Source organism: Anopheles ziemanni, chromosome 3, assembly GCF_943734765.1.
Source record: "Anopheles ziemanni chromosome 3, idAnoZiCoDA_A2_x.2, whole genome shotgun sequence".
NCBI classification, from domain to species: Eukaryota; Metazoa; Arthropoda; class Insecta; order Diptera; family Culicidae; genus Anopheles; species Anopheles ziemanni.
The window spans coordinates 39,702,951-39,722,821 of record NC_080706.1 but is presented as its reverse complement, the minus strand read 5'-3'; the positions used below and the strand labels follow the sequence as shown (position 1 = coordinate 39,722,821).

Genomic DNA, 19,871 nt, shown 5'->3' with positions numbered 1-19,871 from the left:
CTTTAGCAGCGCACGATACGCTAGAGTGTTAGAGTGCTTTCAAATTAATGCAGGCAAAGTGTTTGCTGGAACTTTGCCAGATGAAACGTTGCATTTGGCATGCAAAATGGAATACGGTGTGTTCAATTTCGAAGTTTTCGGATAACGAACAGTTGCGTCCCAAGCAAGCACATGTCGAAGTTTTCTTATTTCACTTTAATTCGATTCTACATACCTATGATTAAATGTCAAAAGGTATGTATCCATCGTCTAGCTTGAGCTCTTTGCTTTTGACATACCTTTTTCAACATACATAGAAAAACCGTGTGATAGAACAAGGAATAGATTAATGTTTTGCTTTCATGTTCATGGCACAATATACGCACTTACGAACCCAAGCGTTGACATACAATTCTAAATTTTCTTATCCTTTTAAAAAATACTTTTAGACAATTTCTACGAAACTTGAACACAACTCCGAATATCATCCAAGCTTCAATTATATAAATGCCTTTTCTCGATACAAGTTGTCTCTACGATATTTGTTAATAATATTCAATAGAGTAAAACAAACAACAACTTTCATTTCCTTTTACAACTGTAATGAGAATTTTGTTATGTTCCACTGTAAAAATTCTAGAAAGCTACGAACTAAGTGTAGTTAATGACATTGTGTAAATGGATATAACGGTAAAAACCTCTGTTGTATCCCATTTATTTGTTCGAATAGCCAATATTCTGTGTGACGATCAATCGCGTATAATACCCTTATTAGACGAGGAATATTTCTGTCCGTCGATTTTGGAAGATAGTGTCAAGTGGCCGGGCACGACCGGTTCCGATTTTCTTTCGACTAGTATTTTTATGTCAAAGTGGCGATTTATTTACTTTTTGCTCTGTTGTTTGCAACAGATTTGGTTCGTTACTCTAGGTTGCTAAAATACGCTAAATTCAAACATGAAAATGATCAATTAACTGCAAAACACATTTTGTGGAATTTTGCGTTATTACACGAGCGGACAGCATTTTTATGTCAAAAACCAATTTTGGCAGAAAAATACTGGGCAAAGATGACAGAAAATGCCCTCGTCTAATAAGGGTTTACAAGGGTTGGTATTAACAATCCAAGAAAAGTATCAAGCGAACGACTAAAAGCATTATAAGACAGTAAGCCATAATATTAGTAACGTCGATCTAGATCTAACTGTGCCATTTTTGTATGTAATCTTAATACACAGCTCGCTTAGGCCAAAATTGTGGAGCGTGATGTATTTTTTGTTGAATATGACATTTTTCAAAGTTTCTATAAACCCTCGAATGTAATTATTCAAATTATACCAATTTCTAATAAATCAAACAGTTATACAAACATTTCAATATTTGGCGCATTTCATATGGGTAGATCAAACGTCATTTTATTACACATAACCAGTAAAATACTCCTCTTTTTCTGCAGCCGTTTGCCTTTTCCTTCTTCGACTCGAGTAATGTTTGAATGTTAGATCCATGAACCATGGGATCCCAGAGCAAAACACCATGCGTCATACCCCGCGTCCACACGGCATAGTAGCGTAGCGATTTTGACACTCCGTCGTAGTGAAAATGTTGGTCGAGAGGCCTTAGCCACGGCCATAAAAAATAGTTGACACTACGACGGAGTGTCAAAATCGCTACGCTACGATGCCGTGTGGACGCGGTCATAGGTGTATCCACATACGTACGGAGTTTGCTCAACCCGTTCGATCACGAGGACGACCGCACCCAAACACAGTTGAAAATGTTACAGGCAAAATTTCAGGCTGCCACCGTCCGGCACCCCTTCCCTTCAACCTTGCCGCAAACCCAAACAAGCCGTATTTCCAACCGGTAGGCTTGTCGGCTTGATTACCTTCGGGTGGAACCGTGAGGGCTAGGAGCGAAGGAGAATAGGGCTCGTTTCATTTGCTAGAATGTCAAATTACCATATCGTGTGGAGGGCAATTTCCATGCACACACACATACACACACACAAACTGCGTGATTGATGTGCCTTAGCGACAAGTTGTTGGCAGTAGGCATTGGTTTGTTGTTTGTTCTAGAGGACATTTCTCGCCAGAAACAAATCCACCGTAGCTGGTTGTTCGTTTTTCCGCTTAATGGGCGTATAATCGATACTGCGAGCCAGGTGGTAGACGGATTGATTTCATTTTATTTTCTTTTTCTGAGAATGATTTTCATCATCAGCCAGATTTTCCGAAACGACCCAGACGGGAAAAGCCGTACTTGGAAGGGATTTTTTTCCTGCTAATACTCTACCGAGACTGCCATTTTGCGAGATACCATCCGCCGGCCATGGTAGACGGTTTCCGTGCCTGCACGTGTGTGTGTGTGTGTGTGTGTGTGTGTGCGTGTATGTGTGCGGAAAATATCCTGCAAGCGAGAGTATGTGCGTGTCGGTTCCGTTGTTCCGGTCAGGCCTTTTTCCGTTCGCCTGCGTCTGTGTTCGTGAGCTCCGCAAAGGGAGGCAACCTTCCTTAGAGCTCACGATGGTTGTCCTTTCCGCAATGGTTTTCCGCATTTTCACCGACCCACCAAAGGTCCTGCGGTGAATCCACAGCGCTTTGTATTTCGCGTTGTCTGAGACATTCTGAGACGGGCAAGTGCTTGGAGCTGAACGGTTTCAACTTCGACGAAAAATGTGCCGTTCCCGTTCCCTTCCATCAGATCTGCTCTTGGTCTGGACCCTCTATATCCTTTTCGTGTCCCTTTTCCCAACACATCCCATTCTTTCCCTCGTTCTATCTCGCTCTCTTTCTTTCTCGCATCTATTTCCACTTAGTTTGGTTTTCTTTGCTCTCTCTCTCTCTTCCTTGCTCGGTCTATGGTGATTCTCGCAGTGTGCATGCACACCACTACACGACAGCGCACAGCGCGTCGACCGGGGCACAATATCGATCGCTCTGCGGCATTGATGGGATTTTTTCCCTGATGGGAGCAAAATTTCCGTCAGTGCTTTTCATCGCGCTTGCTGGCCATTTCCGGCAGATACAGAAGTTTTTCTTTTGTAATAGAGATGTTTGTTTCCACACAAAGGATTTTTACGGATAGCTAGTTTGGTTTGAGTTGCGTTTGGTTTGAGTTTTGGTAGTAGTGGAATAGTATGTTTCTTAAAATGAGTACATGAGTAATCCTTTTGTATGGGCATGATATTGATTCGACAAAAAAAAAGTGATGTATTTTTCATATTTTTTAAATTTTCTACTCAAACCGTCGTTAATCTTTTTCTCTCTACTCTCTGTTCCCGCAATCTTACTCCATACCCTTGTAATGACCCAAATTAAAAATCAAACCATACAACCAAAGTATCGTCTTGCTACTGCAGTTTTTCCTGTCCTTTACTGCATTTACCACCCCCTCCCACTCACCTGTGTTCCATTTTCCGTGACCATTGCAAGGCAGGTCCCTCAGGTTCGATCGATTAAGCCCCAAGCCGGTCGCAAACCCTTCCGTGGCGTGCTGCAATGCCCTGCATAAACGTTGCCCAGTTGCAACGTGACCGTACCAGATTTAGTGGGCTCGCTTGTTTTTTTTTTTTTTGTGTTTCCTTTTTTTCCTCTGCCGTACGTGCCCTAGCCCTTGTGTATTCGAGAGCGTACAGGGAAAACCAACTACGGCACGGATCAAACCAGAGGACGGCTGGCGTGGTGGGGCACGTTTTACTTCTGCTTTCTCTCGCTCCCACGGCGCTGTTTTTCTACGGTGAACCCTCGGTGTGTGCTGCCACCGTTGAACTTGCCACCACTAATAAGCGCACCCACGGTTCGATTGATTGCATAATATACCGACGAGCGCACTGTCCTACATCCGTGAGGTGCTGCGAGGGCGCTGGTATGAATTTATTTGCGTTTTCTCCTTTTCCCTTTCTTTAAGCACTATCCTAGTCTTAAACCGAAGCTACTCTACACCGGCACCAGGAAAAGCGAAACGATTAATCAAAACTCGTTCCAAACGAGACGAATTCCCGTTTTTTCACCGAGCAAATGGTGGTCGGTCCTGCCCGAGCAAGATGGCCGCTAAATGGAGTGCCGTACCGAGCAGCAACCTTCCTTGGGCTGAAAACCCACCACCACCACAACCGCGAAGAAGAGGGAGAAAAAAATACGGGCGTAAGGATATTACTGCCACTGCATGTCCTTTGCACCAGCAAAAGATAGGACGGCAAGTGGCAAGTGGAAAGGCAAGAGATTTTCCTTTTTACCGTTAAAATACTATCCCTTCACAACTCCGGTTACCACCGACAGGGAGATGGCTCTTTAATACTGGAAGCTTAATCTGCAGTGTGCGCTTTTGGGGTACCGCGAGCGTACGAGTGAGGGAAAACACAGCAAAGGGGGAAAAGAAATACAACTAGATATATATATCACACGGGAACACTGCTTCAACGCCACCACTTCGCTCTCTTTCACTCCAACAGGATCCACCGGTGGTCCAGGTGAGTTGCACAATAAATATTTCGCACTTGTCCGTACCGACGGTTGCTCGAAGACTGAATGGGAAACGGTCCGTGCCGCACAGGATATATTCGGTCCCGGGTGCCCGATCGTCCAGCGGGTTTCCCCAGCCCGAACCCGAACAGGTACTGGCCGCGGGATGTGCGCCGGCGCATCCGATTCCCCGTTTCGATGGGCTGGAGACAGTTTCGAAAATTCCGTTCCGTCCCGTCCCGTCCCGCCGCCTCCCGTTTCGTTTCGAAAACTCGCAAGGACATCCGCGCAGAAGTCGCGCTCGGTGACTTTTGCCGGCATTCTGCACTTGCCAGAACGTAAACAGTGCACCCCGGGAGGGGGGGAGAACACAAACACACCCATCCGCGTGTTTCACCAACACACCAAAGGAAACCGTAAGGCAGCCCGTCGTCCTGTAGGAAGCGAATCCTGACGCCTGGACACGTGCTACCCCGCGTATTCGGGGCACGCAAACAAAGGTACGACCGCGGGGGTGCCGTTTCGAATGCAATCACCACCACCGCCACCCGCCTTGAGAATCAACCCTTCGAGCACAACACAAGGCATTGTTTTGCTTTTCCTTCACTGTGCCATTTCCGCGCAAAGGGGACGCAGGTTCCGCTTTTCCGCAGCGAGAAAGAACAAGGAATCGAAAGGAAAATCAAGAAAGCGGTGGAAACACTGCAAGGGGTGTTGCAGTCCTTGCGTGACATCATCGTGCGGTGTGTGCACATTATGGATGCCCGTGCCGGCGCCTTTCAGCGCGGTGAACTTGAACGCGCACCCTTCGCGGACGGTTCAACTTTTCCCCGAATTCGCCCGATTTGCTCGTTCATTAAAACGGCACACACAACAAGCACAACAATTGTTTGGTACGTCGGGAGGGGTGGGGTAGAGAGAAGGGCGTTGCGTGTGTGGAATGTGATTCACGCTAATAGAGGTGTTATCCATGTCAACTATATTGCTTGGAGCGATTGGCACGAGCGAAGAAAAGGAAAAAATGGGACCTTCCCTTCACTTTTTCGGCAATTCATTAAATTCATTATCCCTACTCTCCAGCCGTGCTCGATGCTTGTATTTACTTTCATAATATTTCGATTGTATAATCTATGTAATTATTTCAAACCTTTGATTAAAAAGTTGTTTTTTGTTTTACTCAATGGTGGCATGCTGGTTTCAAACAACATGTCGTTTTAATGCCGGAAAATAAATTATTTCAGCGTCAACATTTTACATTATACATAACGTTTTAAGCGTCTCTTTATAGCTGGAAAAGATATGTTTAATATTTTCCTGATAATCATCAATATAAACCTAAATATCTTGTATAACCGGGCAATTACATCTCTACATCTTTAACACGTTGACTGCCATGTCACCCAAAAGTGGGTGACAGCAAAAAATATAAATAAATGAAAATGCAACATAAAAACTATAGTAATATTTTATATCAATTCTTTGAAAAGGTAAGTTTTTGCTTAGCCTTCAAAAATCGTTGGTTTAATAAATGTTACAAACAAATTATATTAAATAAGATTGCACTAAAAAGGTGTGCTAAAAACGCTTGGCAGTCAACGTGTTAACACGTTACGTACCAAGCATTTTTAGCACAATGTTTAGTACAATCTTTTTAAAAAAAATTTGTTTATAAAATTCAACTCAAAACTTACTAACTCAAAACCTCAAAACCTTTCATACGAGATATGTTCTATGTGGCTCGAGGTTCGGCGAATCAGATCGGTCACTAGAAAACATGATAACAAATTGCTTTTTTCGTTTCTATAAATGCCCATTTCTAACATCGAAAAACTATCCTACGCCTGTGTAGAAATGTCTAGAATATCAACTATCTAAAACTATACTGAATTCTCCTACAGTTCCTTATTAGATAAGATCTGGTTGGTTGCTGTTTTGTGCTTTGTTGTTTATTCATAGCAAACAATTCTGTATAGCATGCTGGTAGCGTTTATTTTTTTACCGTTGTTCCAACATCGCGTGCTCTCAACTTATCTAACACTGATCTAACCAATTTCACAAAATTCACATTTTGACTAAATTTCTCCATCAATGTTCGACACATTGCTCGATTTTCATGCCTGTCGCTTCCAAAAATGAAAAATAAAACCTTGCCCAAGATCGAGGCGCTTTTCATGGCGAACATAGCACGCAACGATGGGCTAAACTAGCGAAACCTTGACCTCAGGCAGCAGCGGCCTAATGGAATATCGTTGCTAATGAACCTATTCCAAACGAACGAACGCCAGCCAGATGAACCGAATTTTCCCTACCAGCTGGTTGAGCTCTGGCCTTGCCAATAAGAATCCGTCACCAGTGTTCCCAAGAGACGCCATTCCGGTTGCTCGTATCATTATTTATGACCATGAAGCACGGCCAAGAAAGTGTACGTTAGTGATAATAGGCTGCCAAATTGTTTCCATTCTCTACGCTACTTTTATTGCCTTGTTTGTGCCCTGCAGTCATCAACATAGCTGTCTTAAGACTCTTGCCAACAAATTGTGCTTTTCTCTTTGTCCTTTCTTGGACATGGTTAGTCCATGGCCTTATATTTGTAAGATGGTACACGCCACTTTGTTATCTCAGAAGACATCTTTCTCTTTTCAAATAACCAAAAGCCAGTTATACTGTGACAATATTCATCCCATTGCGAAATAACCAACTCATTAGTATGCCAGGAAAGTTTCAATGCTTGAAATTCCAATTAACATTCCGACTATTCCTACTGTTCAGTTTGGTCAGACCCTAAAAATCCCAACAGTTTAGTTTGGTCCAAAACTGCATCTTACAAACATTATTTCTAATGATCTCATTTCAAAGGATTTCAACGAATTGGAATTTGGTAATTTAAATCGATTTTATTTTGCTCTGCTTTTCCATTCACTTAGCACTAAACTTCGAGATGCCCCAAAATTGACAATAAACTACGTCAGAAATGCGATTCCAACGAGGTTTTTCACGAAATCCACCCCGTTGAGGACACTTGCTTGACATACAGTCAAGGGCCTACCCTTCAGCGATTCCAAGTGCCATACTAGAGATTTATACCGTTCACACGAACTCAAACAACACAAGCGCTACATAAATAGCGCCTCAGGGTGAACACGAAAAATAAACTCATCCTCTTCCTGGCTCCCCCATGGTCCATTTTCCACCCTTGAGCCGCCATGAAGAGCCGTCCCGAGTGGGGTGAAATTATCAAAGCGAGAAAGCAGAGCCGTTCGGCCGGTTTTCCCTACGATCAAATATTCCCACAGCATATGGGAGGCCCACCTCCCACTCGACCACCCCACAAAACATCCGAAATCCGTTGACACACTAGAAGGGAGAATTAAAGCATAAAAATAAAATACAACTTACGCCAAGGCTCTGCAGCGATGGAAACCGTTTCTTCAGCGTCAGCATGTTGGTGGTGTTGGTGCCTTTTCTTTTTCTATCTTTTTCTGCTTTTTCGCCCACAAACAGCTAGCCAAACCCACCCTCAACAAGGCACCCGCTTGGGCGGTCCTTGTTCCACGTTTTATTTCTTCACTTTTTTTTCACTCTGCGTTGGAACGATGAGCTTTCACCGAGCCTTGGGGGTATCACTTTTCCGATTACTTTTCTAACTGACCCACTTCAGGCACTGGTAACGGTACCGGTTTAACTGCTCGCTTCTTAAAAGTTGTAACACTCGGCGCACCACTTTGCTGCAGAATGGCTCTTCAACACTTCATTTTCATGCCCTTTTTGGAACACCGTTTTTTCCCACCGCACACGAAAACAATAGGAGGATAAAACTGACTAAGTCGTCTTTTGGCCCTTAAAACTCAGTGAACTTTCGTTATTCAAAAACCATCCGTCGAACCACAAACCACCAGACGACTAGCAGACGACGTCAATGATCGTGCGATCATTGGAAAATTTCCCCCGAAAACTGTCTAGAGCTCGACCGGACCAGCTCAAACCGTGACCAAGTCACGGACTAGAGAACGGTTCGGTGTTTGTTGTTGTGCAAAGCGAAAGTGGGGAAAACTGTGCGATCGACTACGTGCGACGGATTCGGGAAAAAGTGTGTTTGTATGGGAGCTCGTTTAGAAACGCGAAAAGAAAAAAGAAAACGCCAACCACCAGCCAGATAGTCCCGAACGAAGACATGCCATTTGCGATGGACCGAAACCGATCCACTGGTGGTACAACATTTTCATCATACCCAAGTTGACGTATGCGTATGATGCCGGGGACGTCTGTGGACGCGAAAATACAAACATTTCGAGAGCATGCCAGAGCACGGAAATGAATTGTACGACGAGTTAAAATCGCTAAACCGGTGGGACTAGGTCGACGACAGGAAACCCCCGAAGGGGTTCGGTGTTGGCTCGGTGTAGCAGACATCCAAAAATAGCATGGAAACGGGAGAGATCGCACACGCGACGTGAAGAGAAAATGAGAGCTCGGACGCGAAGGCGGAAAGTGAAGATGACGCGAGACCTTTTAACATTATTGGAAAAGTAGAAAATTTGAAACGATGCGTTTCTAACAGCCCGTTTGTAGTGGTATCCTCCTAAATAGGCCGTGTTCGTGAAAACTTGCATTCTGCGTGGAAACTACCACTAACTCTGCGCATGGATGTTATGACGTTATGACTCGGCGGGCAACGACTTAGACGCCACTGAATGTGTTCCGTTTGCTAATGCATTTTCATAGAACAATTTTGTTTGCGTCAACATTTCACCGAAGTATAAAAACAACAAATTTGATTTGTTTAACATTAAAAAAAATTTAAATTAACGGAATTTTGCTAAAGAACACAAACTAAATAAATCTAAACGACCGTTAAGGATATGACGCCAAAGCTTTATGATTCACTTTGATGCCAATATTTACAGTTTTCTATTCAAATATTCATTTGTGTTTTCTTTTGATCATTGTCATTGCTTCATTGATGCTATATTAATTGATGCTATACTAATTAAATTAAGCACGTAATAATAACAAACTAAAATACCTTGAATTAAACTAGGTGAAATTTTCTGATAGGAACAAAACAAATTGGAAGTTAATTAAATTTTACAGTATCAAATTTACTTGAAATTATTTAAAAAAAAAAACATGGAGCTTTAAAATGGAAGGGTAGTTATAGTCATAAGATAAGTTACAGAAAAAAACACAATTTAAAACCATTTCGCATGATTCTGAGTTCATAGATGAAAACCGCACAATGGATTAAAAGTATCATTCTCAAGGATAAGCACGTCAGTACTTCGTTTGGACAGTTCAAATAAAATAACAATATGCTTTAATTAAATAATTTTGCCCTACGTGAAACAATGTAAAATCTAACGTACTATTATTTTATAAAAAGTTTTATGATCATTCAAGCAGCTATTGTCGCAATCAAACGAGTTAACAAAATAAAATGTTTTTTTTACTAACCGAAGTAATTCAAACCGAAGAAGATAAGAACCATTTTATGACAGCTTCTAAATAATTTGTATCCATTGCTATTACACTTTTATATAGTCTAAAATTGTTACTGAAGAACAAAAAAAATTTTTTTCTCTCGAGTAGTCCCTAACGTTGGAAGCAAAAATAAAAAAACTAAACCATATTTGATAATAAAACATAATAACAACTTTATACATTCTTATATTCATTCGATATCAGCAATTTACTATACTGTAAAATTTGCTATCTTTGATTGACTTGTTTTAATTTCTTTTATGTGCTACCTGCATTGTAAATGCAAAAATCTAGAAACCCCTGTAGTCCGACGCTTTCCTTTGCTTTGGAAAACTAAACGACTATTAATCCAACTTTTCTCATCCATGATCCGTTCCTTCTAGCGCAAAGTAATTGCACGAAAAGAAGCACCACATGTGGTGCCACGTGATGAATATAATTACGATTTTTCGTTGCTTTCCGTGTCACGCCGTCAGCGTGCATTAATATCAATCGCATGTGGTATGCGTGTTGGTCCCATTCACTAGTGCCACCGGTAAAAGCACTTAGTGGCCGGCGGAAAAGTTAGGATTATGGTGAAAAAAACCCCTCTTTACGTGCGATTGCCTGTGCGGTTTTGTGTACACAGCTGTGTTCCTCTCGCCAATCTTCCAACCCCAAGTTTTCCCCACATACCGAAGGAGCTTATTTTTACTGCACTTTGCATTTACTGCGTCTTAGCGCGGGCCTTTCCATTAAACGCCCATGTGCGAAGGTTGTACTCAAGACACTGGGAGCACTGGGAAGGATATATCCAGCCACATCCCGTGGCACACGACGGTCCGAGGTCGGAGACCAATAAACAGTTTAGCCGAGCGCCCTCGGGGCCGGATGGAACCATTTATATATTAACCTTTAACAACCCGTTCGTTCCGCTGTTACTTTCGCAGCCCGACCGGATCTTGCCAAGGAATATAAAACTGGTGTTAGAGTTTCGCAGCATCCAGACATAACCGGGGTGGTCGTTGTGGAGGGGCGTGAAGCACACAAAATGAAACCACGAAAGGAATGTGCTTCATCCGGCTCGCTGCTATTAGCCGAGTAGATCTCACCAAAGAAGGATGTGGGCACATAAATTCAACGTTGTGCCCGTCGTTCTCGTGTGAGTCTGTGCCAGAACATGATTTCAACCGACGGCGGCATTACGTGCGGCAGCTGACGCCGAGTGCTGTGAAAATGTGGCCCTCGCACGGTTTTAATATTTAACAAGTCTCGCTTCCGCTCGCCCCCGCACCAGAGAGCACTCCCACGTTTGCCGTTTAGTAGATTTGACAAGTGGATTTAAACAAATTTCGAATGAACTAACACACCACACACTGAATCACCGGGCGGTCGAGGACACAGGAACTTATCTGCCCCGGGGAAAGTAGATTTTTTTTTCTGTCTGGGGCAGAAGGATAAACCAATGCCGGAGGTCATTGATACGATCACTGGTAAACAAATGAAACCATATTCATCACAATTTAATCAAGGCCATGCTGCGTCATCGAAATGCAGGCGCACTGTTGTCTCCTGTTTATTGCAACAGTTTATCAAACAATCCGGCCCTCCCGTTCCCAACACACACAAATCCCGTTGATCGTCAGGAGGTGCTTGCGCAATCTCTTGTCCCGAGACAAACCGGACACTGGCAACGTCCCACGATGACGAAACGCGCGATGGAAAACTCTTCACTGTCACTCTGTCACTGAGGACGACGCGTGATCGATCGCGGGTCGCTTCCATTCGTATCCGCGCCGAGTGCGTGTAGTGACATTCATTCCCGCATCAGGTGGCGCTATTTTTGGCATCGAGCAATACCAACCGAACCAGAAACTAACCGAGTCGACCGCTCGAGCCGACGGTGTAGACGCGACGCTCGAAATCAACGGACTTTTGCGACCGTGTTTGCACGTTCATCTTTCGCAACTGAGGGTTTGATGGCCGTCCCTGCTGGCGTCCCAGCATCCCCAACGCCATGCCAAGTGGCGCACAGTGGGAAACGCAAGGGCCGCGACCACGAGCGATGGCCGGTACACACTGGTCTGTTTGCTTATGAACGGAATGGTGTAAACAAGATCCGCTCTATCGGATCATATCAATAGCGGCGGACTGCGAAGATCTACGTATTTACGACCCACCCCAGACGGGTAATTTTATATCTCTCGGTGACATAGAGCTTCACGAAAATCTAGCCCCCCCCCCCAACGTCGACCTACCCTCGGTATTAGTCATCCATCATCGGGGGTCCGTTTTCTTGCAATCAAGTGAAACAACAAATGAATTGCAAAAGCAAAGAAAATCCAGCTCGCTCACTTAGGGTCGGAAGGTATAGCTTTCGACCGGTTTCAATAGGTTGTGTTCCCATGTAAAAGATGTTTCGGGCCGCTGACTGGCATGCATGACTGATTATCCAATCAAAAATGGACTTCAATATTGATCGATAATAGTTGGAAAACATCGATGAATGTAAATATACGACAAATGCTAAATAATTTCAAACGACATTAAAGCGTGAATAAAAAAAAGAAAGTATTTTGAATCATTTTATTATTTTTAAAACCTAGATTACATTTGGCAATAATGAAGAGTTGTATTGCATTTGCTTGAAAGTAAAAATTCTACACTTTCAACATAATGTTTGCATTAAAAAAGATAGACAAATTTCATCATCAAATCAACGGCGATAAAAGAAGAAATGTCTCACAGTATCAAACAAGTTCGTTCCGCGATAAAGCTGAATGTTTCAACATATAATGAAACGTAGTTGGTTTAACGTTTCGGCCACGGCGGATTCAAATTTAATGATACAGTTGTAAAACTTTTTCTGAATTTAAAAGAAATGCTACTCTTTTTTTTATTTTAACAAAAAGTTGCAAGAGTTTTCCGTTTGTGCATGAAAAGTCGTTATTGCACCAATAACAAACATTCCAAACATCTAGCCACCGAAAACTAGGTAGACTGTTCGTTTGGAACTTTCCAACAATTTCTACATTGCTGGACAGTAAAATTTAGGATGCCTGCCTATGATTATTTCCTCATGATTTCCCACACGCACGACAGGAAATTTCAATTCATCATGAATAATGCATTCTTAATGTTTGCACAATACGGTATAAATGTCGGTCACCCCAAGCAAACAAAACAGAATGCAAACATTGTGGCAAACTGTGGCAACATGAATTTCCATTAACTTAACGACAACCACAAGACTAACTTATGTACAGGATGAACGATGAAAGTTAACGAAGAAACATGAACTACAAAGTAAAAACAAACCTTCCTCAGAGTATTTTAAAACGAACTGAACTGCTTGCCATAAAAGACATGAGCATGAACACGACGATTCTTGGGCATCTGTTTAATTAATTCATTATCGGTATCATATGAAAAACGGTTTAATTTTGGTAAACATATTTTAGCTGACTAATGGTTGAAAATAATTTACTGGAAAACTCCATATCATTTTCAAAATTCTGGGCTTCTAATAAATATATTTATACATCCATAGGGTGATCCAGGGAGACTTGATTTGATAAGTCATTATTAGAAAAAGTGCAAACATATCATATTAGTTTGTTTTAGTTTATTGCAGTTTATGTGATTTTAAAAACAATATTTTTTGACATTTTACTGACCTATTACGAATATATTCACTCCAATGTTACCAATGGCGTATTGTGTTAAAATAGTTGAAATCTTATAGCGTCCGGAGTTTGTCTTTTTAAACGATATATTTGACATAATACCTTAGAGCAGGGGTCGGCAATGTCCGGCCCGCGGGCCAAATCCGGCCCGCCAACTGATTTTATCCGGCCCGTAAGAAAATTTTAGTGGTTCATACAAAAGCCCCATCTCAACTTTTATTGGATTTGTCAGGTTTGTTTTCTTGCCAAAAATTTGATTAAAATTGTTCAACGAGCTGTTCCTGTTATATGTTTAGATCCAAAATCAAAATTCAACAAAACCAAGTATGCAAATGTTTTAAAAAGTATAATGCTAAAATTTATATAACATTATAACACTTTTAATATAACTTTACTATTTAGAAAGATGATACTCCATTAAAAAGGTTATTACTTTGAAAATATTCAGGCATCGTTTAAGGTATCCGGCCCGCGGTTTCAGTTTCCTTTGAATCATCTGGCCCTTTAGGGAAATGTATGCCGACCCCTGCCTTAGAGAAGTAGCAGGACCCAAAATCGGAGGAGCGCGCTTTCCAGGGCACATTATCCTTCAATGAAAAACGGCACTCGTGTAAATGTGAACTTGACGGCAAACGCCCACTTCCCGTTTGTCAAGCGTTTGGCAGTCTGGTTTCTGTGGCAACAAAATTTCGGAAACCCGTCTTTTAAATAAGTCTATTAACATTTCTTTTTGACAACGTTTCAATTGAATCAAGTTTCAATCCCTCACCCAGTAGATTAAATAATTACATGGAGGAAAACAACTAATAAATTTCGGCAGACACTAATCTACCAATAAAACACTGAAATATGGCATTATAAAAAATCTCCCAAATATGTCTTAAGCATTTAACATAAATTATATAAACTAGGTTCAAGGGAGAAGATAACTATAAAAATCCCAAAAGTGTTTGAGAAAGTTCCACGTTACGCAATCCGTGAGTTATGGTTTGAGATTATACACAACATAGGCTGCTATAGAGTTATGGAAGACGCAATCATATCTCAAGCAGTGGCCACACGCTCCGACTGCTAATGTCACTTCCGGCAGCTCCATCCGCAGCTAATCTAAACATTCTGCACCATATACCTCGACCACAAACATCCTTGAAGGAACCGTCCCACGCGCCGCACTAACTGATTGGCGGTTTGTAGCAGTGTTGCATAATATTTGCCATTTTATCGCTCGCTCCGGTCTGCAGGCCTAGTACTCCTGGCATTCTCACTCCTTCGCTGGCCTTACCCAAAGCTGCCATAGCACACATAAACCATGGCCAGGACGAATTATCGATGCCCATCACGAAAACCCACGAGTAGGCGAGGCCATCGTAGCCCGTCACCGTACGCTACACTACCTTCACCGGTCCACGCCTTCATGCAAAGCCCGGGTAACGATAAACGACCACTGCAGCGAGTGACCACTGCATCGGCCCAGCATGGTACGTACGCCGGGGCACTTCCGGTTGCCATCCGAACCATCCGAACCGGGGCAAATAAATTGTGTCACACCTTGCCACACTACTTCCGGTGCAGCGACACCCCAACTAGGTCACTAGGGTTACTTCCACCGCGGCAAAGGGAAGGCCAAAAAATATAACAAATGATGCAATCGAACATGGAAAGAAACCCGAACCCCTACGCTCACGGTATGCGGTAACGTGATCCTCTTCCATCAAATGGAACGAGAGCAGTGTCGGGAACAAACTCAATCATCTGCGAAGCCGAATGGCTCCGATTACGGATCGGGACGTGCCTGGCGCCAACGCAGCCGGAACTGCAGAGCAGCAAACCCTCCCCCAACCTCCCCGTGTGTATGTGTGTGATGCAAGTTTGTCGCAAAGGTCCACCCACTCAACCCGGAAGTCGACCTCCCGTTCTTCCGTTGACCGACATTCTCCAGCTGTCGGAGCAAGTGCCTTCAACTGTGTGGTTTTATTTCCCTTTTACGACCGTACCGTGCATTTCATCGCATCAATCGAATCAGACCACTATTTCTCTTTCATCACGAAAGAAATAAAGAAACCATCGCGCCACCAGCACAAACTCCCAAGCACATTTGCCAAATTATGATACGGCGGAAAACTTACAACCTGGAAAAAGTGAACGCAAACCCTGTGTCCCGCTGGCATAAGGATTGTTTCCGAAAACCCCCCCCCATTCTACATTGTAAGCTTGCGACAGCTTTTGGCACCGTTTTGGCCCGTCGAAGCGTTGGCCAAGATAAAGTTTTCTTGGCACACGCTCAAACCCCAACCGATGATCGTGGGCCCATAATGGTTGTTTCGCAACAATTGTCAAAATATTTAAACCTCCCCACTACTCGGTTGGCGCTCGCTGTTGTTGTTCCTGCGGGATTTTTTGGCTGACCCAGAATCAACACGCAGATGCCTCCAGAAGCAAGCAAGAAAAGTTTCGACAGTTCCGCAGATCCATCGTACCGCTTTCGCCACACGTTTTTTTTTTTTTTTTGAGGAAACCAATTTTCTTCCTTCCCCCTCAAGAGTAGCGGTTGCTCCATTTGGTTCTTGGCAGGCAATTTGACCATTTATAATCTTGTTATGCATTCCACCAGCGCGTTGGCCTCGGCACGTGATTGAGCCGGGGCCCCCATGCATTGGGATGAAGTAGTTGTCCAGGCATTCCGGCGAACAAGCCGAACCACGCCAAAAACGCTAAGTCAATGTTTATCTTGCTACATGATTTACGTGCCCGTGGTTTGGACATACGTGCGGCATCGAAAGATTTGCTTGCAGAAGAAGATAGAATCTTTCCCAATGATTTACATTTTCGTGATGAAGAACATATGTTGTTCCATTGTAAAACTATTTTTTCTTATGTGTTAGCGAAGGAGATATACCGTCACAATAAATGTACTAAACGAATTCGTTGGTTGTACTAAAATATGTTACTCTACCTTGTGGAACCTTTTTTAAAGCTGTTGGTTTATTTCAACAAGTACTGAGGTGCGTGGGAAGGTGTCGTTTGTTAATAACTTACTTAGAAATAAAAACCACCCTCTCACGAGATCGCCAGCAACGAAACCTTATCACAGCCACACGCAACTTATCAATTTAGCTCCGTGATGGAGACCCACCGAATTAATTTCCCTCAGTAAACTCCACGGGATGAGCATTACTCCAAGCCTCCAAGCGTATGCGTTGGACGAAAGCACATGCCTCGAAACATGCTCTATGGGCACGCAACGAACAAATACGTTTGCAAATGTAAGACACGTTCGTATTTGCACACCCCGTAGTTTCATACCGGACCGATTCGTGGTGGCCTCCACGACATGCCGAAGCTATTTCGCACTATCGGAGTTTACCGCTTTAGCCTTTAGGCAAAACACCAAACTTCCATGATTTCCCATGGTAATCGTGTCAGGCCACGCCACGCCAACTTATAACCCTTGCCTTACCGAGGGGAGATTCCTGCAGGAGGCCAGGGAATGGAAACCGAACTGTATTACTACTGCTCCATTTGCCTGACGCGGTGCTGGAGCAATAAATTTTCAACTTTTTAATGGGATTTGAGCTAGTGCTGTTCTGGTCGATGTTGAGGGTGTGTTGGAGTTTCTGTTTTCCGTACGGTCGGGGGCCTAGCTTCAAATAATCCTTTTTCTACGTAACTTACTCAAGCCGAATACGTGTTCATCAAAACGCAAATTTCCTTCGGTATCAAGTTTCATATAAATGATTAGTTTTTCTCCACTAACTAAAGTCTACTAATTCGCCTTTCAATAATTAAATATTGAAAAATGTTATATTTAGCAGAAGTCTGTCAACAGACAAAATGTACTGAAAGAAGTACAGTATTTCTCTTTTACAAAGCAAATACATTTTTTAACTTGATTGCAACCATAATATTTTACACTTATTAGTTTTGCAGATTGATGTATAATTTAACATTAGGTCTTCTGACGATTCTGACGTCAAATTGACGGGAAATTTATTCATAGTTGGTCGGAATTGCACAAGACTTTAAGCTTTACGTAACAATAAATCATTACTGAAAGCTTTGTTTAAACTTACCACGGAAACAATAACAATAGTTCAAAGTTTTCCGCCAAAGCTAGAAATCTGTCAAAATAACGGTTCCCGTAAACCTATCAAACGCGATTGTATTAAAAAAGTGTGCTAAAAATGCTTGGCAGTTAACGTGTTAAAAACACTTTCACATAACAACTTAAGTACATTTCGTATAAACTTCGCCAAAAATGCCGTATGTCATCTGTTGTTTGATAACACGTAACAGAAGATTTTTTTTACCTTGACTGAAAATGAAACATATGCTACCAAAACTGAAAACGGACACCATCAACAAACTTAATTTGAAGATCAAATACCGTTTCGCTGAAAGATAAACAACGGCAGAAGCATTCTCGAACGCACTAAAATAAACAGGCGATACACGCTTAAGGGTGAAAATGGACGAGCGTAGGGTTAAACCATCCCATAACATTTGTTCAATCCATAAACATCGATATCAATATTTGCAAACCATAAAACGAATGTTGTACTTTCGGGGAGGAAATATTTTCAAATAAAAAAAAAAGATACCCATCCAGCATATCAGAGTTTGACCTTCAAATATGAATTGATGGATCGTAAAACCTGGTTGAAGAAAAATGTTTGCATGAAAACTGAAAGAGTATGACTTCAATCTTCTCAATACAAACAAATGTTTGAATTTGTTAACGTAAATACAAGAAATATTTTTCATGTTTTACCCATTGATAGATTGCAATAACGTTGTAATATACAAAAGAAAGTAATAATACTGGTAAAGAACACAGGAAAAAGTTACTTACCACCGAATGGTGATGCCCATGAGTGTGCCCATGATGATGCTGCTGATGGTAATGTAACGGTGCGTGCTGATAGTATCCTTCCACGTGCTGATAGTGTGGATGCGGCTGATGATGCTGCTGGTGATGGTCGTCGGCCTTCGGCGAGAGAGCCAGATGCGTCGGTACCTTGTGGATGGATGCTCCCTTGCTGTTCGACATATCCCGGCTGGCACTGTGGACGAGCGATGACGGCGGATGATGATGGCCGTGCCCGTGCACATGGCCATGGCTGTAACCGTGGTGCACCGTCGGAGGGGACGGCATGTTGTGGCCACTGTGTGGCAAATGGGACGAATGGGGCACCCCAACCTGATGGCCATGGTGGTGCGGCACGTGCCCCTGGGAGGCTTCGATCAGTGTCGGCTGGATGTGTGTCACAAATTGGGCCATTTTCTATGCTATGTTTATTTTTCACGTATACAAACACGCACACACAAACACTTAAGCCGTATGGTGAAGATTTAAATATCGCTTCTATCTGCTATCGGCGTACGGATTATAAGAATGGTGTGACAATTTTGCTTTTCCACTTCTTCACCATGCAAATACGTCAAGATTAGCTTTAGGATTATTTTAACGATAACTTTATATTGATAGAAAACCGGGTGCGACTATAGGCGACCCTTCCGGCTTGTAAATATAGAACTAAGCGCCACCACACTTGGAAACACAACACCGCCCGATATCGTGCATAATTTATGATACCATAAGTAAAACGACAACTCACACGTAAAGATTCATTCATTAATGATTCACATCTGAAACGAAAGCCAAACAAAATGGTATTAGTTGAAAGTGACAAGAAAAAGACTCCTGGAAGGTGCTATAGGAAAATTATTTGCACACAGTAACAATTTGTCCATCATTACTGGAATAAAGTTGTTGAGGTAATTGTCGTCTTTGAGAGAAATAAATAAGAAATGTATATCACCAGGCCTCTCATTAACACAATTTTATAGCATTACTCTCTCACCGCAGTACTAAATGTAGCAGGACCTAAACAGATTTGTTAACTTCAGATGCGATTCCGTTTATTAAACAGATAAAAATATTGTCATATAGATTCATTCTAACAACTATCGACAAAACGCAAAACTGAAATTTGCCAAGTGTTATAACAAATATGAATTCACAATGAATCCTTAAAAATCGAACTCGTTAGCCTTTAACCTCTTGCAAACTTTAGCATTCTCCTGAAAATCTCTTACACAATTAAATTAGTTAAATATTTCCGAAAAGTGGTTAGGACTTGAGCCATAGAAGTATCTAACAAGCGCATCAGTTTCAAAGCTCACAAGTAATTTTGTCGAATCTTCCACGATTAATTCCTGTGCATAGCATCGTGGCCAAAAAATCGTCAAATGTTTTCCCTTTTATCGATTAACCAAACGAGAGAAA

At 42.4% G+C, this 19,871-nt stretch overlaps 1 protein-coding gene across 1 annotated transcript in view; it reads right to left on the bottom strand.

Moving 5' to 3' along the window:
* LOC131284715 (ankyrin-3-like) overlaps positions 1-18,863 on the bottom strand; it is a 28,686-nt gene extending 9,823 nt beyond the window's left edge. The window contains 3 exon segments of the mRNA XM_058313576.1: positions 3,384-3,421; positions 8,671-8,704; positions 18,435-18,863. Of these exon segments, the coding sequence (XP_058169559.1) occupies positions 3,384-3,421; positions 8,671-8,704; positions 18,435-18,863 (501 nt within the window).
* Positions 18,864-19,871: the final 1,008 nt, after the last annotated feature.